The 27,905-nt window shown below is 38.4% G+C and overlaps 1 protein-coding gene and 1 pseudogene across 1 annotated transcript; one reads left to right on the top strand and one right to left on the bottom strand.

Moving 5' to 3' along the window:
• Window positions 1-1,279: 1,279 nt before the first annotated feature.
• LOC122473577 lies at window positions 1,280-10,901 on the bottom strand (annotated as a pseudogene).
• Window positions 10,902-13,770: 2,869 nt separating this feature from the next.
• On the top strand, window positions 13,771-27,029 carry KLRB1 (killer cell lectin like receptor B1). The gene is made up of 6 exons (XM_043562396.1): window positions 13,771-13,969; window positions 19,976-20,074; window positions 20,738-20,812; window positions 22,019-22,173; window positions 22,540-22,655; window positions 26,531-27,029. The coding sequence occupies exons 1-6, from the start codon at window positions 13,885-13,887 to the stop codon at window positions 26,676-26,678; spliced, it is 678 nt and encodes a 225-aa protein (XP_043418331.1). The 5' UTR covers window positions 13,771-13,884; the 3' UTR covers window positions 26,679-27,029.
• Window positions 27,030-27,905: the final 876 nt, after the last annotated feature.

Here is a 27,905-nt window from a genome sequence, read left to right as displayed (position 1 = left end):
AAAACATTCTCAAAAGGCAACAGGTTTAACCGTTTGAATCCGGCAGGAATCATTTTGTTCACAATTCCGTATCTGAAAAAAGCTGGTGAATGGTGCGTACAGGTCCATGTGTCAATGTTAAATGAGGGGAACGGGAGTGGGGTGATAGTGCTGCACTCTTCACTTCTCTCTCACCTCCCAATACCCCTCTGCATTCCTCCAACAATCGACCCTTCTCCAATTCTCTGGGCGGGAAGGGGGGAAGACACTCTACCCTTGCATGTGAAAACACTGTCCTTGCATCTTGAGGATTTTCGGATAAGATCACCTCTGTTCCCCTGTTTCTCATTACTGAACACCAGGTCAGCAATTTTTTTTTTTCTATTGTGGTAATAACACCAAAAATTTACCTTCTTAACAGTGTTTAAGCGTACGGTCCGGTAGTGTCTGTTAGCTATATTTGCATTGTGAATCGTTTCATCTTGCAAATCTGCAACTCCATACCCATTAAACAAAGTACTGCCCTCCCCCCACCCCCCACCACCTCCAGCCACTGGTAACCAAGTGGTCTACTTGCTGTTTCCGTGAACTTTACTACTTTAGATAATTCATATAAGTGAGCCAATACACTATTTGTCTTTTTTGAAACTGGCTTATTTCACTTAACATAACATCCTTAAGATTTACCATATGGTGTGGGACTATGTGCCAGAACGCCCTTCCTTTGCAAGGTTGAATAATATTCTATTGCATGTATATACCATATGTTGAGGTCCTTTCTTTTTTTCTTTCTTTTCATTGAAGTGTAATTAACATATAATGTTATGTTCATTTCAGGATTACCACATATTGATTCAACGATTTCCTACATTACTCGGTGCTTAACCACGGTAAGTGTGGTCACCATATAACATTATTACAATATTCTTGACTATATCCCCTTTGGTGTACTTTTTGTCTTCATGACTCTTTATTTTATAACTAGAAGTTTATGCCTCTTAATCCCTTTATCTATTTTACCCATTCCCCCACCCATCTTCCCTCTGGCAACCATCAATTTGTTCTCTGTGTTTAAGAGTGGGTTTTTTTGTGGTTGTTGTTTCTTTTGTTTTTACGAAACCAAAATGGGACATTTATTTATAACAAAAACAAAAACAAAACAAAAACAAAAAAAAAACCCCAAGCACGTAGAGTGAGAGATGAAATATAAACACAGCGAGTTCCACCCCAGCCTTATTTCTCCAAGCCTCCATGGTCAAATAGAATCTCTGGAGAGAATATCTGGACAACAGAGTTGCAGTCAGTGCTGCCTCTAGTCTGGACTCCTGCTGCGTCTTCGGCCACCTCTCCCCTTGCCCTTGGGTGGACCTTGAACAAAACACCAGTCCACACTGGTGGCGCATAAATGCTGTCCCATAAAACGCTGGCCACTGAGTTCCTCCATAGCAACCTGGGTCTCCTTGAATGTTTCTTACTCAACTAGAATATACCCCTTCAGGTATCCTGTATGCCTGTCCACGTTGAGGTGGATGGTTTTTTATTTCCGCACACTCTCCAAATTTGTCATGGGTGTCTTCTCCGGTGACTTCCTCCTGGACTCCAGTGACAAATAGAAGTCAGCCTTCAATAGAGTGCTGTGGTCCAGGTTCATGGCCATCCTGTTCCACACTGTCATAATCCTCCCACGTCCGTGCTCGAGACCCTTCATTGAAGCCAAAGTCATGTCCCTTCCATTTCTTCACCTTTTCTTTCGGTTTGTGGATGCTTTCCTCCCTGTCTTCATCCGTGGCGAAATCCTCGCTCCTGGCCTCATGAGGACCCAGTTCTTGAACAGTGTTTTTTTATTCATTTATTTCTTTGTTTTGTTTTTTAGGGCCCACATATGGGTGAGATCAGATAGTATTTGTCTTTCTCTGACTGACTCATTTCACTTAGCATAACACCCTCCAGGACCATCCATGTTGTTGAAAACGGCAAGCCCTCATTCTTTCTTATGGCTGATTAATATCCTTATCCATTCATCTATCTATGGCTACTACTTGGGTTGCTTCCATATCTTGGCTCTTGTAAATGATGCTGCTATAAATGCAGGAAGGCATGTATCTTTTCAAATTAGTGCTTTTGTTTTCTTTGGGTAAATACCCAGTAGTAGGATTACTGGATCGTATGGTATTTCTGTTTTTAATTTTTTGAGGAACCTCCATAAAAAACCCAGTTTCCCACAGTGGCTGCACCAATTTACCTTCCCACCCATCTCACAGGAGGTTTTGCTTTTTTTTTTCCTCTACATCCTCACCAACACTTGCTATTTCTTATCTTTTTGATTCTAACCATTCAAGGTGTCAATGTATCATATTTTCTTTATCCATTCATCTCTCAATGACTCTATGGGTTGCTTCCAACTCTTGGTTATTGTGAGTAGGGTTGTTCTGAACGTGATTACGCAAATATCTCTTTGGGCCTCTGCTTTCAATTTTTTTGAATGTATACCCAGAAGTGGGGTTAAGATGTCATAGGGTAGTTTCACTTAAAAATTTTAAGGAAGGTGTGATGCAAGCAAAAACACCCTTCGGACAAGCATAGGACCTGACGTGTCTGACAAGATGCAGGGAAGAAAAAGACGGCCGAAGGGGAAATAGATCGTGAGGTGAGGAGTCAACATGGTGGAAAAATAGGGGGACCCGAAGTTTCCTCATCCCTCAAACACAGCAGTATAGAGGCCAGAAGACTTGGAATTCTGGGCATCCAGGCTACAGAGTGACAGAAACATCTCCAGGGGCCCACGGGAACACCTTGGCGGTCCATAGGTGCATGATTGCAAGTTGGGAAAAATAAAATGGGTGGTGTAGGCACAGAGAGGAGGGATCCCCTTCTGTGGAGAGACACAAGGAAGAGAAAGAAAGGCTGCGGAAGTGTAGGATTGTATTTGGACAAGAGAAAAATCATGGAACAGGGAACAGAAAAAAGGAGAGAGAGAGAGAACCAATTTCTAACATGATCCAGGGTTCCAGGACTTTCTCCGAACTGGGGCCTGCCATCCTGTACGCGTGCCTATGGGAGAAGAAGGACCAGCTCTGGGATCTGTAGTGAGCTCAGAGATACAGTTGGACAGAACAGTCCTCTCCCTTAAGTGCTATGGGGAAAAAACATGTAGCGACTCACCAGCCCAGCAGCCAGAGGCCCTTTGTCAGCTTGCTGGGTGGAGTGGCACTACCCTGGAACAGGGGCACACAGATCAGGATCCTTTAAGACACTGGGGTTTGCAATCCCACCAAGCACCTGGGAGGCATGGGAGACTGTGGAGCAGGATAAACCGCCTGATTCATGCCCACACGGCACTGTGAGGACGGCCTGAACAGAGTGGTCTGGGACACGCGGTCAGGGGAGGAGAGACGGGGGTGTCACGATTTTTCTCCCCATCACCAACAAAGTGGGGCTTCAGGGAATGGGACAGAGGGTCCACAGTGGAGGCGGGGCCAACCTACACAAACCACGCCCCTCCTGGTAACTGCGTATCTAATGGAGCAAGACTGACCCTGACCCAGCCAGACGGCCCCTCCTCCAGACCAGTGCAGCCACTTGTTCCAAGTCACCATCAGATATTGGTCCAATGGTTTTGCATTTTCTGATTTGATTCTCGGTCAATTCTTTATATATATATGTATATATTTCCTTTTCTTCCTCTTGTTTCTTCCCTTCTCTATTCTAGTTGTGGTTTGTTTAAGCAGACACTTTTGATCTATTGTTTTGCACCACTGCTGTATCTCCTTCTTTATTTTCCTCTCTCTCTGGATTAAGCCATATAGTTCCTCTAATTCTCTGCCTGGTCAATATGTTTTTTCCTCTTCTCTCTTTCCCCACCCCTGTCATTTCTCTCTTTGTAGGGAATAAGGCTTTTTCTGCCACCTCCCCCCCCTTTTTAATTTTTTTCCAGGGTGCTTCAATGAACAAATCAAAGCACACCTGATGGAAGATCCAAATCACCACTATGAATAGGGAGATAAATCAACCAGAGTCACAAAAAGAGAGAGCATGCAACATACTCCAAAAACACCTCCTGAAGAGCCAGGCCCTGGGAAGTGTATGACCCCTTTTAATATAATAGTGCTCACAGCAGCAGGACACATAATAAGCTATTAAGACACATAAGGGACAGAAAACTAGCCAAAATGACAAAACAGAAGAACTTTCCTCAAAAGAAATTACAGGAAGAAATGACAGCAAGAGAATTACTCAGAACAGATATGAACAATATATCTGATCGAGAATGTATACTAATAGTTGCAAGATTAATAGCTGGGCTTGAAAAAAGCACAGAAGACATCAGAGAATGTATCGCTACAGAGATCAAGGCACGAAGAGACAGTCACGACAAATTAAGAAATGCTGCAAAGGAGATGCAAGATAAACTACTTGCAGGGACAGCAAGGGTGGAGAAGGCAGAGGGGAGAATAAGTGAAAGAGAGGATAAAATTATGGAAAATGATGAAGCTGAGAAAAAAAGAGATAAGAAAATACTAGACCACGAGGGGAGAATTAGAGAGTATCATAGGAGTTTCTGTGTCATAGGAGTTTCAGAAGAAGAAGAAGAGAGAGAAAGGGGCAGAAAGGTTACTTGAAATTCTTATCAAATTATAGCTAACAGCTTCCCTAATCTGGGGAAGGAAGCAGACATCCAAGTCAGGAGGCACAGAGAACTCCCTTCAGATGAACAAGAATAGGCCTTCTCCATGGCATATCATAGTGAAACTGGCAAAATACCAAGATAAAGAGAGAATTCTAAAAGCAGCTAGGGACAAACAGGCCTCAACCTACAAGGGTAGACACATAAGGCTACTAGCAGACCTGTCCACTGAAATTTGGCAGGCTAGAAGGAAGGGGTAGGAAACAGTCAGTGTGCTGAATAGGAAAAAAATATGCAGCCAAGAATCCTTTATCCATCAAGGGTGTCATTCAGAATAGAAGGAGAGATAAAGGCTTTCCCAGACAAGCAAAAACTAAAGGAGTTCATGACCACTAAACCAGCTTGCAAGAGATCCTAAGGGGGACTCGGCGTGTGGAATGCTGCAAAGACTACCAAGGACCAGAGACATCACCACAAGCATGAAACCTGCAGGTAACACAATGACACTAAATCCATATTTCAATAATCACTCAGAATGTAAATGTACTAAACACTTCAATCAAAAGACATAGGGTATCCGAATGGATAAAAAAAAATAAAAAATAAGATCCATCTATAGGTTGTCTACTAGAGACTCATTTTAGACCCGAGGACACCTTCAGATTGGAAGTAAGGGGATAGAGAACAATCTATCATGCTACTGGAAGTCAAAGAAAGCTGGAGTAGCCATACTTATATCAGATAAGCTAGATTTTAACTAAAGACTGTAACACGAGATGAAGAAGGGCATTATATCATAGTTACAGGGTCTGTCCATCAAGAAGAGCTAACAATTATAAATGTTTATGTCCCCAACGTGGAAGAACTTAATCACAAACATAAGCAATTTTAAAGATAAGAATATGGTAATTGCAGTGTACTTTAATACTCCACTCACAGAAACTGACAGATCATCCAGGCAGAAAATCAATAAAGAAATAATGGCCTTGAATGAGCCATTAGACCGAAAACTTGACACATACATTCAGAACTTTTCATCTAGAAGAAACAGAATCATGGGGCCCCAGGGTGGCTCAGTCGGTTAAGCGTCCGACTCCAGCTCAGGTCATGATCTCGTGGTCCGTGAGTTCAAGCCCCGCGTCAGGCTCTGTGCTGACAGCTCAGAGCCTGGAGCCTGTTTCAGATTCTGTGTCTCCCTCTCTGTCTGACCCTCCCCTGTTCATGCTCTGTCTCTCTCTGTCTCAAAAATAAATAAACGTTAAAATAAAAAAAAGAAAAGAAAAGAAAAGAAACAGAATCCACATTCCTCTAGAGTGCACATGGAACATTCTCCAAGACAGATCACAAACTGGATCACAAAACAGCTCTCAATAAATATAAAAGAATTGAGATCATACCATGCATACCAGATCATAATGCTATGAAACTTGAAACCAATTACAGGAAAAATTTGGAAAGCCTCCAAAAGCATGAAGGTTAAAGAACATCTTACTAAAGAATGAATGGGCCAAAAGGCAATTAAAGAAGAAATTTTAACATATATGGAAGCAAATGATGAAAACATGACAGTCCAAACCCTTTGGGGTGCAGCAAAGACAGTCCTCCGAGGAAAATACATTGCAATACAGGCCTAGCTCAAGAAACAAGAAAAATCCCAAATACAAAACCTAACCACACACCTAAAGGAACTAGCAGCAGAACAGCAAAGAAACCCCAAAGCCTGCAGAAGAAGAGAAATAATAAAGATTAGAGCATAAATAAACAATATAGATTAATGAAAAAGACCATTAGAAAAACCAATGAATGTAACAGCTGGTTTTTCTTTTTGAAAAAATAAACAAAATTGATAAACCCCTAGCCAGACTTCTCTGAAGTCTGGGAAAAGAGAGAGAACCCAAATAGAAAAAATCATGAATGACAGAGGAGAGATCACAACCAACACCACAGAAATACAAACAATGATCAGAGAATCCTATGAAAAATTATATGCCAACAAACTGGAGAACCTGGAAGAAATGGACAAATTCCTACACACCTACACACTCCCAAAACTCAAATGGCAAGAAATAGAAAATTTGAACAGACCCATAACCCATAACAGACCAAGTGAAGAAATTGAATGACGGAGCAAAAATCTCCCAACAAATAAGAGTCCTGGGCCAGATGGCTTCCCAGGGGAATCCTACCAGACATTTAAAGCAGAGTTCATACCTATCCTTCTCGAGCTCTTCCAAAAATAGAAATGGAAGGAAAGCTTCTGGGCTCATTCCATGAAACCAGCATTACCTTGATTCCCAAACCAGATAGAGACCCCATCAAAAAGGAGAATTACAGCCCAATATCACTGATGAACATGGATGCAGAAATTCTCAACAAGATACTAGGAAATCAAATTCAACAGCATAATAAAAGAATTTTTCACATGATCAAGCGGGATTCATTCTTGGGCTGCAGGACTGGTTCCATATTTGCAAATCAATGAATGTGATACAACACTTTAATAGAAGAGAGGATAAGAACCATAGGATCCTGTCAATATGCAAAAAAAAAAAAAAAACATTTGACAAAACATAGAATCCTTTCTTCCAAAAAAAAAAAAGGTCGCACTAGAAGGAACATACCTTAATATCATAATAGCCATATATGAAAAGCCTACAGCTCATATCATCTTCAATGGGGAAAAACTGAGACCTTTTCCCTGAGATTAGGAACACGACAGGGATGTGCATTGTCACCACCCTTGTTTAACATAGTGTTGGAAAGTCCTAGCCTCAGCAATCAGACAACAAAATGAAATAAAACGCATCCAATTTGGCAAAGAAGAAGTCAAACTTTCACTTTCCACAGATAACATGATACTCTACATGGAAAACCCAAAAGACTCCACCAAAAAGCTGCTAGGACCGATACATGAATTCAGCAAAGTTGAAGGATACAAAAGCAATGTACAGAAGTCAGTTGCATTTCTATACACAATTAATGAAGCAGCACAAAGAGCAATCAAGAAATCGATCCCATTTACAATTGCACCAAGAACCATGAGATACCTAGGAATAAACCTAAGCAATGATGTAAAAGATCTATATGCTGAAAACTATAGAAAACTTATGAAAGAAATTGAAGAAGACGCAAAGAAATGGAAAAACATTCCCTGCTCATGAGTTGGAAGCACAAATAGCGTTAAAATGTCAATACTACCAAAGCAATCTACACATGCAATGCAATCCCAATCCAAATTGCACCAGCGTTCTTCTCAGAGCTAGAACAAACAATCCTAAAATGTGTATGGAACCACAAAAGACCCCGAATAGCCAAAGTTATGTTGAAAAAGAAAACCAAAGTGGGAGGCATCACAATCCTGGACGTTAGCCAGGGACTACAAAGCTGTAATCACCAAGACAGTATGCTAGTGGCACACGAACAGACACACAGACCAATGGAATAGAATAGAGAACCCAGAAATGGACCCACAGAGGTATGGCCAACTAATCTTTGACAAAGCAGGAGAGAGTATCCAATGGAAAAAAGACAGTCTCTTTGGCAAATGGTGTTGGGAGGTTGGGACAGCAACATGCAGAAGAATGAAACTGGACACCTTTCTTACACCACACACAAAAATAACTCAAAATGGATGAAAGACCTGTCAGACAGGAAACCATCAAAACCCTAGTGGAGAAAACAGGCAACAACCTGTTTGACTTCAGCCTCAACAACTTCTTTCTTGACACGTCTCCAAAGGCAAGGAAAATAAAAGCAAAATGAACTATTTGGAGCTCATCAGGATAAAAAGCTTCTGCATTGCAAAAGAAACAATCAACAAAACTAAAAGGCAACTGAAAGAATGGGAAAAGATATTTGCAAGTGAAATATCAGATAAAGGGTTAGCATCCAAAGTATATACAGAACTTACCAAACTCAACACCTGAAAAACAAATAACCCAGTGAATAAATAGGCAGAAGACATGAATAGACCTTCGTGGGAATGCAAAATGGTGCAGCCTCTCTGGGAAACAGTATGGAGGTTCCTTAAAAAATTAAAAATAAAATTACTCTACAACCCAGAAATAGCACTGCTAGGAATTTATCAGAGGATACAGGAGTGCTGACGCATAGGGGCACATGAACCCCAATGTTCATAGCAGCACTTTTGACAGTAGCCAGATTATGGAAAGAGCCCAAATGTCCATCAACTGATGAATGGATAAAGAAGATGTGGTTTATATATACAATGGAATGCTACTTGGCTATGAGAAAGAATGGAATCTTGCCATTTACAACACCACAGATGGAACGGGAAGGTATTGTGCTAAGTGAAATAAGTCAGTCAGAGAAAGACAAATATCACATGTTTTTGTTCATATGTGGAACTTGAGAAACTTAACAGAAAACCATGGGGGATACAAAGGGGAAAAAAAGATTCAGAGAGTGAGGCAAACCCATAAGAGACTCTTAAACACAGAAAACAAACTGAGGGTTGATTTGGGGGTAGGGGAGAGGGGAAAATGGGTGATGGGCATCAAGGAGGGCACTTGGGATGAGCACTGGCTGCTGTATCATGGGAATGTACCCCCAAAACCAAGAGCACACTGTATACACTGTATGTTAGCTGACCTAACAATAAATTATATTATAAATAAGTAAATAAATAAACAAGCAAACAAACAAACTTTTAAGGAACTCTATCTTATTTTACTTAGCAGTTGCACTATTTTACTATTCCAGCAACAATATACAAGCATTCTAATTTCTCCACATTCTTGTCAACACTTGTAATATATATTTTTGTAATAACCATACTAACTGGGTATGAGGTGATATTTCACACCAAGTAGTATGGTTTTCATTTGTTAAGATGATTAGTGACGTTGATCATCTTTTTTATATGCTCGTTGGCCATTTTTACGTCATGTTGGAGAAATGTCTATTCAAGTTTTTTGCTCATTTTTTTAATCAGACTCTTTGATCTTTTTGTTGTTATTATAGATGAGTCATAGAAATTCTTTATATATTCTGCATATTAATCCCTTATTAAATATATGATTTGCAAACATTTTCTCCTATTCTGTAAGTTGATTTTTCACTCTGTTGATTGTGTCCTTTGATGCACGAAAGACTTAAAGTTTAATGTAGTACCCATTTGTCTATCTGTGCTTCGGTTGCCTTTTTTTTTTTTTGAGTATCATATACGATAAATAATTGTCAAGTTCAATGTTATTAATATTTTCCTGTATGTTTTCTTCTCGAAGTTTCATAATTTTAGGTATTACATTTACGTTGTTAATGCATTTTGAGTTAATTTTTGTATATAATGTAAGATAAAATTCCAACTTTGTTCTTTTGCATGTTGGCAGATACTTCCCAACATCATTTACTGAAGAGACTCTCCTTTCCCCATTAAGTAGTGTTGGCACCCTTGTTGAAGATAATATGGCCAAAAGCATGGAGTTATTTCTGGTTCCTATTCGTTTTTATTTGTTTATTTGCCTGTCTTTATAGCAGTTCCACACTGTTTTTATTACTGTAGCTTTGTGATATGTTCTGAAATCAGAAGGTATAAGTTCTCCAACTTTGTTCTTCTTTTTCAAGATTGATTTATTTGAAGTTCTTAGGGATTCCATGTGAATTGTAGGATGATTTCTTTCTATTCTGAGAAAAAAAGTGTTACTGGAATTTTGATAGGAATTGCATTCAATCTGAGTTAAATGTGCAGTATGCACATTTTAATAATATTAAATCTTCCAATCCATGAACATGGGATATCATTCCATTTATTGGTGTGTTATTTAATTTCTTTCAGCAATGTTTTGTAGTTTTCAGTGTTCGAGCTTTTCATTTTCTGAATTAAGTTTATTCCTCAATATTTTCTTCCTTTTGATGCTTTTGTAAACATAATAATTTTCTTCATTTTTTTTTCCCCATGTCTGCCTGCAGTACTGCAGCTCTGCTTGCTGCTCACATCAGTTTTCAGTGGCTTCTAAAGTTGACCCGGTCCCCTAAGCACTCTGCCTTAAGCAAGACAAAAACCAGTCCCTTAAGTAGTCCTCAAATAACCTGGAATGTCGGATGCACGAGCCACTCTTTTTTTTTCCCCCCCCATCATGAAAGAAACTACATGGGATTTCCTCATGATATCTCCACAATATGCTGTGTAGGAGTAAGGGCACTAATGAGTGTATCAAATGCTGGGAGCTATCATACCCCTTTTGTTGGAATCTCTTCTTAATTTTACAATGCCCTGGGTGCTGCGGCTTCTCAGCTCATCTCTGGAGTTCTTACTGAGGTATTCTTGTCCACACATTGTTGTTAATTCAGTGGAAGAAGATGAGCCTGTAGCTTCCTAGCCTGCCATCTTACTGAAGTCACCATTTTCTTTTATATTTTAAGCCTAGAGCGGTTTCTCTTATCTCATGATTACCACTTACTGCCTTTTGTGTTTTCACCTTCTTGTACCAAATTATGCTTTTATCACTCTTTTCTCCATTTCCTAGCCATATTCTGGCCTCTACTATACTTCTTCATATTTAAAAGTATTCCTGTCCACCCCAACTCCCACTATTAACCTAGGAAAGCTCAATGTCAAAACAGGCCATATAGTAAAAAAACAAAAAAACAAAAAAAATACGTTTTTGAGCTATTCAATATCATTGCTACTGTTCTAAATTCTCAAGTTCAGAGTTACTTGTAATCACTCATTCTCTGAAATCTTCAGCTTTAACATCATATATATGAAGTGTGTGCCTATCTCTGTATGTGTGTGTGTATACTACATATAACATATATATAATATATATATATTATATATATATGACAGTATATTCCTAAATTCTTTTATTTTTTTTAATGTTTATTTATTTTTGAGACAGAGAGAGACAGAGCATGAACGGGGGAGGGTCAGAGAGAGAGGGAGACACAGAATCTGAAACAGGCTCCAGGCTCTGAGCGGTCAGCACAGAGCCCGACGCGGGGCTCGAACTCATGGACCGCAAGATCATGACCTGAGCCGAAGTCGGACCCTTAACCGACTGAGCCACCCAGGCGTCCCCTGTTTTTTATTTATTTATTTTTTTAACGTAGTATATTCCTAAATTCTGATAAACTTTTTGCAAAAGTGCCAAGTGTAATTAGATGAACATAACTAAAAGCATTCTGCAGGTATGAATTCAGACGAAGGTTTTATTTTTTATGTATACAATAGCGGTTGCACAATAAAAGTCTTTTGTGATAGATGATTGTGAAGACGGCTGTAGCAAACAAAATGAAACATCAATGTGTTGCATATGTAGTATGGACAACTAAAGACTCTTCTTTGTTTCTACTTCTAGCCAGTTCATTCTTTCGTAGCCCACAAGACTTCTACAAGTTTTGCTTGAAGGGAAATGTCTTTGAAGGGAGCACTCAAATAAATTAGTTTTCATTTGGCTACTGTGGATTCCGAAAGTCACAGTCATGCTTCATTTAAATGAAACTCTAGTATGCCAAACCATGATTTCAATCCCCTGAATTATCAGACTTCTGTTCACTCTGTTGATCTTTCTCAAATATCCTCACACTTTTCACTTGCTACATGATTATTTCTTTGTGTGTGGTTCATGAACCACCTCATTAATCTGGGATGATTTTTTTTAGCACATCCCCCACCTTAGCCTAACTGTGTCTTAGGAAAGGAAGGATACATGTGGCAAGAGTCTACAATATTAACAAGTTTTCGGGTGGTCCCTATATAGACACTAACATTTGAGAAACAGTATTCTATATAGGTGACCCAGTATACCCTTCCATAATTCTGGCAGATTATGTTTACTTTAAAGATTTAGATGAGGTATGTGACAAAACCAAATATCATAGCACAAATAAAGTGACTGCTAGTTACAAAACAGTCAGATACTTAAGGAACATTGTCATTGAGTCACTGAAGAGAGCATATAATGAATGGTATTATCAACCTAAGCTTGTTTTAGTGATTCGATATATTATACTCAAGACTTTCAGAATTTTGGGGGAAGGTGAAATATCCACCTTCTAAATATTGGTGGATAACCATTGGTGCATCACTCTAAAAATTAAACTCTCACAAGGAAATAAAAAGAAATAGCTTAGAAATTTTTTAAATTCAGAATATTACCATCAATCATGCTGGATATATTTTTATAATACAGGAAAATATATTTTTCATATGTTTCTAAAAACAGCAACCCTTTTTATTTTTCCCACCATCCACTTAAAGATGCAGAGATTATAAAAGTCATATGCTTTCTTTTCAATTCTCACACATGCTTCCTTTTTTCATAAGTAAGTGTCCGTAGCATTTAAAAAATAAGCGTGTGTCTCTATAACAGGCACAGAATGAAAACTTTTCTTCTATGAATAGCCACTTCCTCCTTCTGGGGAATCAAAGCCGGGAGACCACTCCCAGTGTTCAGTGATCCTGAGCATTTGGTAAAATTCTGCTCTGATTACAGCAAGTGACTTTGAGGAAATCCCTGGTTTTCTCTCGTATCATTTGCAATGTGGGAATGTCAGACGTGGTGGCATCTAAGATCCTGCTCTAAGGTTCTATGCCTGAAAATCCTTGAAAAAAAGGAAATTCTACAGACTCAAGGCCTCTACTTTCTATAATTCTGGTAGATTTCAATTTTGTACTTATGTGGAGACTCTGTTATAGTCACGAGTGCCTTTAGAACTAAGCTAAGCATGGTCTATGGATCTTTAGCTATTTGCTTTTTTAAATTATGTTATTAAGGGGCCATGTCCACATTTACAATGCCATTTTTCATATTTTGTAGCTTGATCTACAGCACAAATATTTCACGAAGAATTTAGAACTTTTGAAAGGCATCCTGCCATTTTTGGCATAAATGTTTACTTTTTACAACATTGCATTAAATGTTATTTCTCTTGATTACTGAATCTTTTTGGAGAGTCCCTTAAATTTGCACCCTAGATGAATGTCTCATTTGTCTCATGCCGGTCCTGACCTGGAGAAAGATACTCAAAAGGGAGGATTAGAACAACAACAAGAAGATCTTCCCCAAATTTTGTCAAACAGCTGACCAGTTAACTACGCAAAGTAGACATTACATATCTAAGTATATTGGAAACTCAGTAAGTGGATTGTCTCACTAATTTACGGAGAAACCCCACAGCTAAAAGTGTAGGTGGGAGGAGATACAAAAGAAACAAAAAAGCATTTCAGACTGGGCACTTCCTTTCGCTGATCTTGACTCATAGCACTTGGAGTCTGTCCTTACGCACAAGTTTTGTGCCACGTTCTCCTGCTTGCAATGGACACACAAGTGACATATGCTGATTTAAACTTATCCAGGGGTACTTGCCTGGAAAGTTCATCACCCCCATCTCTTCCTCAGGGTAAGTGCCTTTGGTTTTCCATTTGGCATTTGTTTGTCTTTCAGAGTTAGATTTTTCTTTTATATTGATGGTTTTAAATCACAGCTCTGAGGATAAGCAGCAGTCCTATATATATAGGATATATAGGATATATATATATAGGATATATACACCATATATATGTGGATATATAGGATATATAGGATATATATATATATATATAGGAGATATATATATATATATGGTATAGCATAGCTTATCTGTAGGTAACAGTAACTGTGACGAAAAGCACACACCTTGTAGGTTTCTTCTTTTATCAAGATATTAGTGTGAAGAGTGAACATCACTCCTATTCCTGAGCCTTGGTTAAAAACCAGGAAGAAATATTTTACACGTATGAACAAAGTAATATTTTAGAGACATAACTATCTTACAGACATAATAATTTAGAGACATAATTTTACACGTATGAGCAAAGTAATATTTTAGAGACTTCCTATCATGGTAACATACCTTATTCCAAATCCTTCCCCAAAATACTGATGCTAAGTTTTACTGCATTCCCTCCCATAGTGTTTTTCCCCCCAATATGAAGTATAAGTGCAATGATTAATATCCTTCGCTATCCAAAGAGAAGGAGAAAAATTTTTCTAGAAGAATATCATATTCAAGATCAAAGACTTCAACGTAATTATAATCTGATAGTTTCTAACTTTGAAACTTGATGCTTGAAATGTATCCTGGTTTCGACGGAGATAAGCCATGAGACACTGGAGAATATCATTAAAATAACCTATTTGACACTTGTTGGAATCAGCACTTTTCTGTGTCAGAGGAATTAGTATTTTCAGTGGGGGAAAAAAAAAAAAAAGGGAAACGGTCATGTGAGGTAATAGGTGACGGATGCCAATAGCCTGGAAATGGATGAAAAAAGCCCAGAAACTAGGCAGAAAATATGCACGAAATTATCATGACGTTCTGAAATCTAACCAAATGTACTACTGGGATTATTATCTAACCTGATATTCATTTCATATTGTGCTAAACATTGGGTTATAGCCTTTTAAGATGATCTGGTATAGGTTTGAAACTACTAAATTATCAATGTTCTAAATTGGGAAAAAAGCCTTAGGGTTACCAAATAAGTTTCACTATGCTCTTCATTATGGGGGTTAAGGGGAATTGGAGGATCTTGATAACTACAGTCAGGGTTTGGTGTGGCCACAGTTATTTTTTAGGGAAATAATGAGACTTTCTCTTACCCTATTCAGATCTAGCAAAGGTGGAGAGGGAGGAGGCTGGTGTTTAAAAGGGATGACCTAAAGTGAATACAGAGAAAGGCAGTGAGATTTTCCTCAAAAATTACCATCTATGACCCCAAATCAGTGCGTCCAGAAAATTTGTCCAGTCTGATCATATTTTTGTCCTATTTCACCATCGTGAAAGGAAATCTGAAACAAAGTAGAGTAAGGCCAACAAAACGTGTAATTTAAAAACACCGATCTGATATTACAATTGTTGCGAAACCACTGCTGGGCTCCTTGGCTAAACTCTTCAGGCTGTGGTAACTGTTAAACAGTGAACGCACCAAAAGGAGTCAGCGAGCTAGACGGAGATGTGAGCTGTGACCTATTTTGTTACAGCCAATGGTTTGGTTCCTTAGAAAAGTAAGTAAGGTGTTGGTAAAATGCCTCTAGACATTGTTTGTTCATTCAAAAATAAACTATTGGTTTTGAAGCTACAGCAGGGAACAAAATAGAGAAAAAATATTTTCCTTTACTGCAATTATACTACTATAAGAGACATAATAAACAAAAAACTGATTATATGTAAAAAGATCATGTGATATTTAAAACATTTTTTAAAAATGTTTATTTATTTTTGAGAGAGACAGAGCAAGCAGCGAAGGGGCAGAGAGAGACACACAGAATCTGAAGTGGGCCCCAGGGTCCAAGCTGACAGCACAGAGCCTGACGTGGGGCTTCAACTCACAAACTGCGAGACCGTGACCTGAGCCGAATGGGACGTTTAACCAACTGAGCCACCCAGATGCCCCAAAAGATCACGTGATATTGAGTGAAATTGAGAAGAATAAAAATAGAAGTAGAATTTAGTTTGGTGGGGGGTACTGTATCAAATGGAATCTTTACAGGAGGTGATGATAAGAAGACATTTGAGTCAAGACCTGTCAAGACTTGTGGGACAAAGTCATGCTTTCTGGGAGAAGAGTCTTTTAGGAAGCTGGACACACAAGTGCAACCTCCCTGACATCAGAACTTCCCTGTCATACTGTAGGAGAGCACGCAGATTAGGGTGAAATATCAGCATGTATATATGGAGAGCCACAGGAGATGAAGTTAGAGAGGTCATTCGAAGCCAGATTGAATAGGGATCTGCAGACCACTTTATAGACTTGTCCACATTCAAATCTCCATAGAAAGCCATTGAAAGGTTTAGAGCAATGGAGTAGAATGGTTTAATATGTTGTTTACACCCAAAGAGTAGCCCAGAGTGGGTATTTCCCAGTAACTAAGGTTTACTTGGCCTCTTCAACTTGTTATGGTAACTCCATTAATTTCGATCTCATATAGTGCAGCAGAAGAACTTAATACAGAAGAGCATCCCAAGCACAGGACCTTCCATTCAATTCCTTAAGTTTCATCAAGAATGAAGAAGTATCTTTAAAAGTCACTTCAGGCGCGCCTGGGTGGCTCAGTCAGTTAAGCATCCAACTCTTGATTTCGTCTCAGGGATGACCCCAGGGTCATGGGATTGAGCCCCATGTTGGGCTTTGTGCTGAGCATGGAGCCTACTTAAGATTCTCTCTCTCTCTCTCTCTCTCTCTCTCTCTCTCTGCCCCTCTCCCAGGCGTGTGCTCTCCCTTTCTCTCTCAAAAAAAAGTCACTCCAAATTTCCTTTGAGCTATACAGATGGTCCCCTACTTACTAAGGTTCAACTTGCAATTTTTGGACTTTCCAGTGGTGTGAAAGCAATACACTTTCAATGGAAACCATACTTTGAATTTTGAATTCAATCTCTTCCCTGGCTAGCAAGGAGCGGCACAATCTTATTGCGTGATGTGGGGCAGTGGCAACCACAGGTCCCCATCAGCCACACCATCATGAAGGTCACAGCCAATACAGTCATCCTGTTCCCGTGCAACCATGCAGCTTTTCACTTTCAGTACACTATTCCCTAAATTATGAGATTTTCAATACTTTATTCTAAAATAAGCTTTGTGTTAGATGGTTTTGCCCAAGCTTAGGCTAATGTAATTATTCTGAGCCCTTTTAAGATAGGATAGGCTAAGCTATGATGCTCAATAGGTTAGGGATAGTAAAACTATTTTCAAATGACTATCTTTTCAACTTTCACTGGGTTTATGGGGATGCAAGGAATATACATAAGGAATAAATTGAGGAAGATTTGTAGTTTTTAAAAAAGATTAAAAGAAAAATAACATAATATTTATTGAATAATTACTATGTGCCAAATACTATGCATAGCATTTTAGAAGAATTGTTTCATATAGTCCTTTCAAAAACCTTACAAAGTAGATATTAGTCTACATCTTATAAATGAGGAAATTTGTCACTTATGAAGCTAGAATACCTTGCCCAAAGCAACATGCTCAAATACAGATGTGCTAGATTTGAAAGCCTCTGCTTCTAACCACTGCTGTGCTTCCGTAATAAATATTAAAATAGTCACTATATGTCTCCATTTTGCAAAGTTTCAAGGGAAAAAAGGACGAGGAAGGAAAGAGACATAAAGGTAAAATAATAGACATACCTACAACCGGAAGGAATGATATTTTAGGGCCAGTCTTAGGTTCATTGACTGCATTTAGCCATTCTGTATCACAGTGGTTTTCATTAGAAGTTCTAGGTCAATGTTAATCAAGTTTGGTGTTCTCAGATTCAGATGTATGCCCAGAGTTTAGGAGTCTCCTCTGGGTACTTACTCATAGGTGATAATCTATGTGTCACTACCTTGAATCTTACCGATCATCTGTTTCTTCCCATAATCTTTGATCACATTAGCTATTCTAAATTCCATCTACTGGGGAACATTTTAGAAAGAGCTAAGATATGAATGTCAACATACTAACTAAGGGGACCATTATTAGTTTTCTGAAAATTGGGTTGCACAAAATTATTGCCAGGGACAGTGTAAAAAAACAAAGTGCAAATGGACTTGTAAGTCACTCTGGAACATTTAAGAAGAATAAAAGATAGCATTTTAACAAACCTGGTACTAATATTCTTAACAACTGACTCAAAACAAATAAATGTCTATATAGAGAAATATTAGAAAAAATATAAAAAGAATAGATAATATAAATAAATCCAGAGCTTTAGATAAATTAAAAAACCTTTACTTGTAAAAGCCCTCTGCTCTAATAATATAATTTAGAAAACAACTTGTAATATATCTTACAGCTATATTATATATATGTGTATGTATATATATATATGTATATATATATATGCATGTTATGGCTATATTACATATATATGTTATATATGTGTGTATATGTGCATGTGTGTGTGTGAGTGTGAGTGTGTGTGTGTGTGTGTGTGTGTGTTACAAACCAAATGAGAGCAAAAAGGGTCTTATAATTAAGTCAGAGGTATAGGCATTACCCAAACACAATTTCAAGTGGAGTAACTAAGGTATAAATTACTAGACTAATTCCTATCAGAGCTGATTCAATTTTGGAATCTGAGCTGGTATTTCCTTGCAAGTTTTTTTTATTAGAACATTACTCTCAGGGGCACCTGGCTAGCTCAGTCAGTTCAGCGTTCGACTTTGGCTCACATCATGATCTTGCGATTCGTGAGCTCAAGGCCCACGTCGGGCTCTGTGCTGACAGTGCGGAGCCTGCTTGGGATTCTCTCTCTCTCCCTCTTTTTCTGACCCTCCCCCACTCACACTCTGTCTCTCTCTCTCTCTCTTAAAAATAAATGAACATTAAAAAATTTTTTAAAAATACTCTCATTATTTTTCCCCATGAAATTTATAGTTTTAAAGATGTCTAGAACAAAATATATTGATACACTTATGATTAATTTATGCTCCCATTTCATTAATTAATATAATCACAATTTCTTTTTTTAATGTTTATTTATTTTGTGAGAGAGAGAGGGAGCAAGAGCATGTGTGCTTGTAAACAAAGGAAGGGCAGAGAGAGAGGGAGAGAGAGAATCCCAAGTAGGCTCCATGCTGTCAGCACAGAGCCCAATGCAGGGCTCGATCTCACAAACCATGACACCATGACCTGAGCAGAAATCAAGAGTCAGATGCTCAACCAATTGAGATACCCAGGCTCCCCCATAATCACAATTTGTGATAAACAGGATAAACATGAGACACAGTATACTGTAAATGATATGATTGCAGAGAAAAACAAATGTATTTGATATTTGTTAGACAATGCAACGTTGTAGACATAAGCTCATGTTATGTTATATTCATCGAAATACTAAAATAATATGCAGCCTCATAAAACACTCTTCTCTGATTCAAGTTGGAGATAATTGCTTTAGACAACAATAAAGCAGAGGAATCCATGTCTAAGAATAGAATTGTTGTGTGTCACGAGAACCTAAAATGGTACTTAGCACAAAATAGAGCCTCCATAGAACTCATTCTAACATATCTTGACTGGATGAAGGCCATCCTTTTTAGACAAAATTCTTTGACTTACTTCCTACAATAGGGCGTGTGCTTCATTTTCATACAGCACTTGGCAATTTTCGAAACTTTTCACATCTATCCCATTTGATTGTTACACCAATCTTTTGTACCTAAGACAAGCATAAATATTTCTGTTTTACTCATGAGCCAAATCTCAGGTGGATCTGACTGAGAACCCATCTCGCGGAGCTCTAATATGGCTGATAAGCGTTCTTTCCTGCCCCCAGCTCCCAACTTGAATGTGTCTATATGCGACCCAAACCACCTTTGCTTTTTGTTCCAGATGGACCCAACCAGTTAACTAAGTGTATTTTCTTAACTTCTCAGACATCTGTCAAGGTCCACCTTGGCATCAGTTGGCTCTGAAACTTGGTTGTACTGGGGTTATTCTTCTTACCTTGACTGTGATTGGGTTGAGTATTTCAGGTAAGTGATTCAAGATCATTTGCTTCAGAATACATATTTTGTTCCTATCACAAATATTAGAGTATCAAATAATTTGGCCACCCCCAAACTTAGTGAAAGACCAATGAAAGAAAAACAATTACAAAACAATGCTTTTAACAATGCTCAGCCCAAATCTACTCTGTGAACTTCAGCCTTTTGGATTTCTGTTTCTAATTGTTCTGATCATCTTCATGAGGTATTTCAGATGTGCTCCAGAACTTAAAATTAGATCACCATTCTAACAAAGACATGACAATAACAAAGATAATTTAAATTTTCCATTATTTACAGTTTCTTCAGTACCTATTATATTCCAGATTGCACTAGGCAATCTCTCCCATGGGGTAGGCATAATTATATTCCTCCCGAAAATGAGAAAGCTTGGTCAGGAGTATAAACACCTTAAGAGTAGATAACAGGTAACAACGTCTATGTAAGTTCATTGTTAGGTGTTTTTTCTTGTTTGTTTGTTTACGTATGCTGTGTTCTAACTAGACCCTTTGTTACTACATAGCTATTGCCTTTATAGTCTACCCACATTCAAGCTGGTTGAGATAACATAGTTTCCCGAAGTGATCATAACATATCCATTTTGCCACATTCAGCATTTAATCTTCTTACTGGTTTCTCCTTATTTACTAGTAATATTCTTAAGACAAAACTTGTCAATAGAAGAAAGCCGTGTGGATGTTCAAGAGAACAGGAATGAAACAACAGGTAATTTTGTAGCTTGGAAGTTCCTAAAAATAACAGCTCGTATTTGACTGATACCATACGTTACATTAGTAAAGGCTCCTAACAACCCATATATTCAGATAGGATGAGCTTTCTGACTTTATGTTTGACAACCCTGGGGAATGGGAGGGTTAAGCAACTCACTTACATACACCAAGTAAGAGGCGACAATGGAAATTGTACCTGTGGCCTGACCTCAGAGCCGATGATCTTAACCACTAGGTCACACTTCCACACTTAGAGGAAACAAATAAGTATTCTGAAGCCAGTGATCGTGAATCACTTACCTGACACACTCCACCCCAACACAAATGTTGCTGCTAGAATATTCAAGAATTAACAGCCAAATATCAAGTTAAGAAGTAATATACGCACCTAAGTGAAATAGTGGATGATTTTAGTGAGCATGTCAAGCAGTTAACTTTTAACTGAAGTTAATTAGTAAAACTGAAATATAAAATAAGTTTCTAAATATTTATCATATTCACTACTAGGAGGTTAATCTTGCTTCACGAAGCAGTGTGCGTTAATAAAGACACTGCGGTTGAATGACTGTAGTAAAATATGATTGTGGATGGTGCACATGCTCCCAGATCATCAATTTTAAGTAACCTGGAAAATCCTTCTGGAAAATGTTATCCAACAGATTGCACTAAGTAAGCAAGTAGATACTTTGGCAATTGGAAATTTTCCGTAGTACTGGTCATCAATTTAGGGCGGTAAATTATATTTGCTTTGCAGTTTACAAGTTGTTTGAGGTAAAAACTCCTTTCGATAAGTTTGATATTGTTGGATATGTAGTGGAATCAACACTACTGATGAGCTTGAGAAAATTCAGCAATAGTTTTGACTCTTCACACCATCTGATTATGTGCACTTAAATTATTCTGTCAGTGCCTTAAAAAGTAAGATGTGGCTGCGTAAATGATTTTAATGGTCTTTTCCTATTCTAACACTCTATGATTGCATTTATGCCCCCTACAACTGGTCATGGATTTCCAATTCTTGATATCAGAATGGAGAGTGTCAAAAACCTCAGAATTATAGCCAATCCATTCATTGTTCTCACAATGATAATCAGAGACTTTTGTGCATTTATGATGACTTGTGCATGTGTGATTGGTTGTGGTGGGTGGAAACAGGAGAGAACTATAACACTTATTTATTTCCTCTTTCTCTTTACTTCAGAGAAACCAGATCTGTTAAAGTGCCCAAAAGATTGGCGTCTACTGCGAGAAAAATGCTTGTTTTTTTCTCTCGCTTCCAACACTTGGAACTACAGTCTAGCTGACTGTTCCACAAAAGAATCCAGTTTGCTGCTTTTTCAAGATCCAGAAGAATTGGTAAATAATTAAATAAGATACCTTAATAGAACTTAGCACTTTTTTCTAACCTTACCACGGCCTTTGGGGTTCAGCCCAAAGGGGTTATGCAGATACAAGTAGCAACTTTGACTTCAAGAAGCTCACAATCTGAGAGACGAAACAGACACATAAGGAAATAATTGAATGTAATTTGATGAATGCAACAATACAAATATAGAGAGTCATATCACAAAGAAGGAATAATCAACTCTGATGGGGAGTTAGGAAAGTCATCATAGATGAGGTAAGACTTGAACTCAGTTTTAGAGAAAGAGTAGAAAAATGCAAACCATGAATAGATCACACAGATTCAGTATTCCGCCATTTTGTTTGCTTTATTTATAGAGACACGTACAAAGCCTGATACCTAAAAAAGAATTTCTGTTTTGGATTGGATTAAATTTAACATTATCAGAGAAGAAATGGAAGTGGATAAATGGGTCATTTTTAAATCCAAACGTGTGAGTATTTGATAAGCCAATTTGAGTATTCACGCTATACCAGCTTTGTATTTCGAGAACGTAAAATTGTTATGAAAGACTGAGTTTTGTGGTTTCCATTTGGCTTAGAAATTTTCAAGATGTCCAGAATAGACTTAGAAGATGAACGATTCTGAAGCTGGTTGGTTGAAAGTCCCATATGGGAAAAGACATCAGCCCTTTAGAGCAATATATATATATATATATATATATATATATATATATATATTTACCTACAACGGAGATTTAGGAAACAAGGAATAGATAATTTGGTGGCGGGGTGGGGGGGATGGGGATTGCATTAAACCATCTCTAGCTGGAGGCTTTTAGCATGAAGAATTATTTAAGTAGTGTTTTTCAGTGAATTAAAAAAAAAAAAAGTAAATATCAAGAGTGTGGAACTCAGACAGGCCAGAAAGCCTTACTGATAACGTAAACAGTCAATTAACATATATTTTAAATATATTATACTTATTCTACACTGTATTCTTGCAATAAGCTAGAGAAAAGAAAATGTTATTAAGAAAACCATAAAACTAGAAAATACACTTACAGTAACACACCGTATTTATCAAAAGACCATGTGAAGTGAACACATATAGTTCAAACCCATGATGTTCAAAGGTCAACGGTATATTTTAACAAGAGGTGCAAAGGAGACAATTATTTGAGGGGATGCGATGAATATGGCATAGGCCACAAAGGATCTATTAGCTATTTTCTATTGGGTGTCTCATTGTAATTTTTTGTGTAAGCTGTCCAAGAAAATTATCGGTTCAATAGGAGGGTTGATACTACCCAAATAAATTACATATTTTAACAGAATTAATGGATAATTGTGTAACAAAGGCAGAGAATTTTTTCCTCGGAAGCAAAAGTATGCATTCAAATAATGTTTCTGTAAAGAACGTCTTTTGATAAGTTGTTCAGAAGAGAGGATGTTATGTTGCTTTATTTTTTAACTTATTTTAATGTGTATTTATTTTTGAGAGAGAGACACAGAGCATGAGCAGGGAAGGGGCAGAGAAAGGCAGACACAGAATCCGAAGCGGGCTCCAGGCCCTGAGCTGTCAGTGCGGAGCCCAACGCGGGGCTCGAACCCACAAACTGTGAGATCGTGACCTGAGCTGAAGTCGGACGCTTAAACCGACTGAGCCACCCAGGCGCCCCTGTGTTCCAGTTTTTGAGTCTGTGAAGACTTCAATCACATTTGTATAAATGAGAGTTAAAACTTTTTTATCATTCAAAAAACATGAGGAATATGAGGAAAACACATGAGACTTAAAACACAGGAACATGTCCAAGTTTATCTAAACTATAGTGTAAACGTGTAAGGAAAAGTGTTAAACATTGAAACATATGTTGGCTTAATTAGCAAATTTTTACGTTGTTTGACACATGTTCTAAAATATTTTTTAAAGGTGATTCTTCAAAAAAATTATTTTAGGGGCGCCTGGGTGGCTCAGTCGGTTAAGCGTCCGACTTCGGCTCAGGTCAAAATCTCGTGGTTCGTGAGTTCGAGCCCCGCGTCGGGCTCTGGGCTGATGGCTCGGAGCCTGGAGCCTGTTTCCGATTCTGTGTCTCCCTCTCTCTCTGACCCTCCCCCGTTCATGCTCTGTCTCTCTCCGTCAAAAGTAAATAAACATTAAAAAAAAAATTAAAAAAAAATTGTTTTAAAGTCTAAGTGTTCTGAGGTAGAATAAATTTATGAAAGGGCAAGCCTACTCTTTCTGGTGGATAAAATGTGCTTTCACACCACACATGTATACCACACACACACCAAAAACAACACACAAACGTCAAACACACATCACACATACACGACACAAGCCACACACAAAATACGCTGACTACACGTATACAACACACGCACTCCACACATACATCACACACACACCACACAAATTCCAAAAAAAAAAAAAAATCTATCTTCATTTTTTTTTTTTAATTTTTTTTTTTCAACCTTTATTTATTTTTGGGACAGAGAGAGACAGAGCATGAATGGGGGAGGGGCAGAGAGAGAGGGAGACACAGAATCGGAAACAGACTCCAGGCTCCGAGCCATCAGCCCAGAGCCTGACGCGGGGCTCGAACTCACGGACCGCGAGATCGTGACCTGGCTGAAGTCGGACGCTTAACCGACTGCGCCACCCAGGCGCCCCTCTATCTTCATTTTTTACATGTTTTCTGGCGATTACTCTCTGTACTTTATTCCCATATAAATGAAAATTTAATGTTGACTTATTTTTCTTTGTTCATACCCAAATTAGGGTTAATGGAAATCAGTGTGTGTGTGTTTATTTTACTGAAGTTTATAATAAAATTGGAGAACACTGACGTGTCCATGAGCGGAAATATAGGTAAAGCGGATGGATTAAATTCAGCTGAACATCCCATTTTACTCTGAGATAAAAATTATGCTTTAATTAAATATGGCAGTGATCAGGTAAACCTGGAAGGAATGGGGTTGTAGTAGAAAGAGTATTCATTAAATTCTGCTTTTATTTTAACTGTCAGCCTGGCTTTCAGGTAAAAAAAAAAAAAAAAATAGAGGGTGATAGTAATTGGTTTTGCAGGACCATTTAGGGATTAAATGAGATAAGGTAGAGAACCAGGCTGAGATCTGGTTAAGGAAAGCCTAGGAAGCCATTGACGATCTTTCGGAAAGAAAGTCTTTGATTTGGCCATCTAAGCATTACAAAGTTATCTTGTAAAGCGGAAGAAGGAATCAAATGGGTAGAAGAGATAAAACATGGCGGACTTTGGCAATAGCCCAGTTGAGAGAAGTTCGTAAGTTGACTAGGGTGTCAGACACTAGGAAGGAATCGGATTGGCTGCTCAGGCCGAAAGGGCTGCATGGAGAAATGCAGTGAAGGAACAAAGAAAAGCTGTGACAGACCCCTATCCTCTTTGTTTAAAATTGGATAAGAGAGTCTTGAACCATCCCATCCTGGCACCTCACCTTAGTGCCGCCTATTCCCAATACATTCCATAAGCCTCACGCGTGTTGGAACCAACGACATTCTGAAGCAGACACCCACCAATTTCTGTTTGGAATGAGGAAAAATGGAAGCCTCTGGCCCTGGTCACATACCACACAAACTAAGCCTCTTTTTTTTTTGTTTGTTTTTAATGTTTTTATTTATTTTTGAGACAGAGACAGACAGAGCATGAGCAGGGGAGGGCCAGAGAGAGAGAGACACAGAATCTGAAATGGGCTCCAGGCTCTGAGCTCTCAGCACAGAGCCCAACGCGGGGCTCAAACTCACAGACCGTGACATCGTGACCTGAGCCGAAGTCGGACGCTTAACCGACTGAGCCACCCAGGCGCCCCACTAAGCCTCTTTTCTAAGCCGATCCAAATTCTGTAGACCCTGCATGTCCATCACCTGTTGTCTACTTAACATGTTTACTGAGCGCACACTTGAAGCATTGTCAGACCTTCACATGTGCTATCTCAATGCCTCCCCCAAATATCAGGTGGTCCTGTCCTCTCTATTTAAGAAAACTGAAGCTCAGTAAAGTTAAGAAACTTTTCACATGTATTAAGGACAGAATAAGAATAAGAAGAGAGCCCCACTTTGCAAAGCTTGGTGTTTGTTTGTTTGTGTATATTAGTTTGAAGCTTCTTGGTAGAGGATGCTTTTCCAGTGAAGATAAGCTGGCAAGGGCCGGAGATTTATTATTAGCTTTAAATTAAAAGTTTACACCGTTAGGTTTGTGACTGTGCGCTTGCTCTGTACTCAATAATTTAGCAGCCGATTGTTTCCTGAAAGTTGTAGGAGACGCTGGCTGCATGAGGACAATTATGTGAGAAAATTCCAAGCACTAAATGACGCTTTTCGTTTGCTCCACAGATTACGTATTGTTGGTTATACTAAGAGAAACAGCTGTGTTTACGTCTCACCGACAGGAATTTTTTCTGAGGACTGTGACACAGACAACAAATGGATCTGCCAGAAAGAACTACAACCTGTCAGAAATAAGGCGTGTTCGGGCTCTTGACTACGCATTCCCTCTCGATTTCTCTACTTTCCATCACAGGTCTCTGCATCTATACAGCTAACCTGGCCCCATGTATATCTAGAAGCACAAAGTGAACCAATACTGACTATTCTAAAAGTGTTGTGAATCTTACAGAAGTTCACGGCTAACCTACTCATTGTATGAATGAGGAAGCAAACACATAGGGAAACCAAGTATCATTTTAAGATACAGTGACGTTCCATGGAGAGAAGCCCAGACCAGTTGACTGGTTTCCAGTCTTGGCTTATACATGTGGCCTTCATTGATCCCCTCTATGCTTTAGCTCACCTCTAGAAAAGTTACAGTAAAAGATTTCTAAAGTCCTGTGGATATTTCATAGTCTGTGATTTTTCATATTATCACACAACTGGATTGTTCCAGAACATTGGCCTAAGTCCATTCTCTTGACTCTGATATCAGAATCTCATGACCAAAGGATCTTGGGAAGGGACCTAAACTCTTCCTGCCATTCCAGTGTTCTTCCTATTTTAATTTTCTCATTACTTCTTTATTTTCCTTCTATGTCCCCTTCTCTCTAGGCTCACAAATAGGCTGTAGGAAATATGTAATTAAATTTTTCATTATTTAGTGGAAAATAAGTGATTTTTTTTCATCAAAAGGGAAATATTTATTCAGATAAATGTCGGGAGTGTTCACTTTTTAAAAATATGCCACATTTTCTATGGAGATCAAACAATAATAATCCTGGACTTATTCTGTAAGGAGGTTTACAATAAAATTTCTGAAAAATAGGTACCTACTTACTTTGATCATTCAATGCCAATTTGAATTACACAAATTCAAATACATATAATAATGACCTAAATATTTCAATTTCTGTTTTTCATGATGATTTATAATACTTGTTAATATAAAATTTTGAATATGTCCAAACCCCAAAGCATAACTCATTTTGTGTCAGATACTTGGGAAATAAATTACTTAGGGAGACATTCTACACAAGAGCGTCATTACAAACGAGGTAACATAAAAGTGAGACTATGAAATGTTTGGCACCCTTGAGGAAATGACCTGCAAAGAACAGAAACCTGTGTTGCAAGAAAAAAGTGTTTCCATAACTGACGACATACATTTCCACCCCTTGGAGTGACATTCAGTTCCACCTTCTAAAGCGAATCAGGATAAGGCTAAGTGCATCCAGTTAAACCAGAATTCATTCCAAACATGGGCCTGTTCCTTCTCCCA

The sequence above is a fragment of the Prionailurus bengalensis genome, chromosome B4 (assembly GCF_016509475.1).
Source record: "Prionailurus bengalensis isolate Pbe53 chromosome B4, Fcat_Pben_1.1_paternal_pri, whole genome shotgun sequence".
Classification (NCBI taxonomy): Eukaryota; Metazoa; Chordata; class Mammalia; order Carnivora; family Felidae; genus Prionailurus; species Prionailurus bengalensis.
Note: the sequence above shows the minus strand (reverse complement) of the source record. Positions and strands in the feature narration are given on the sequence as shown.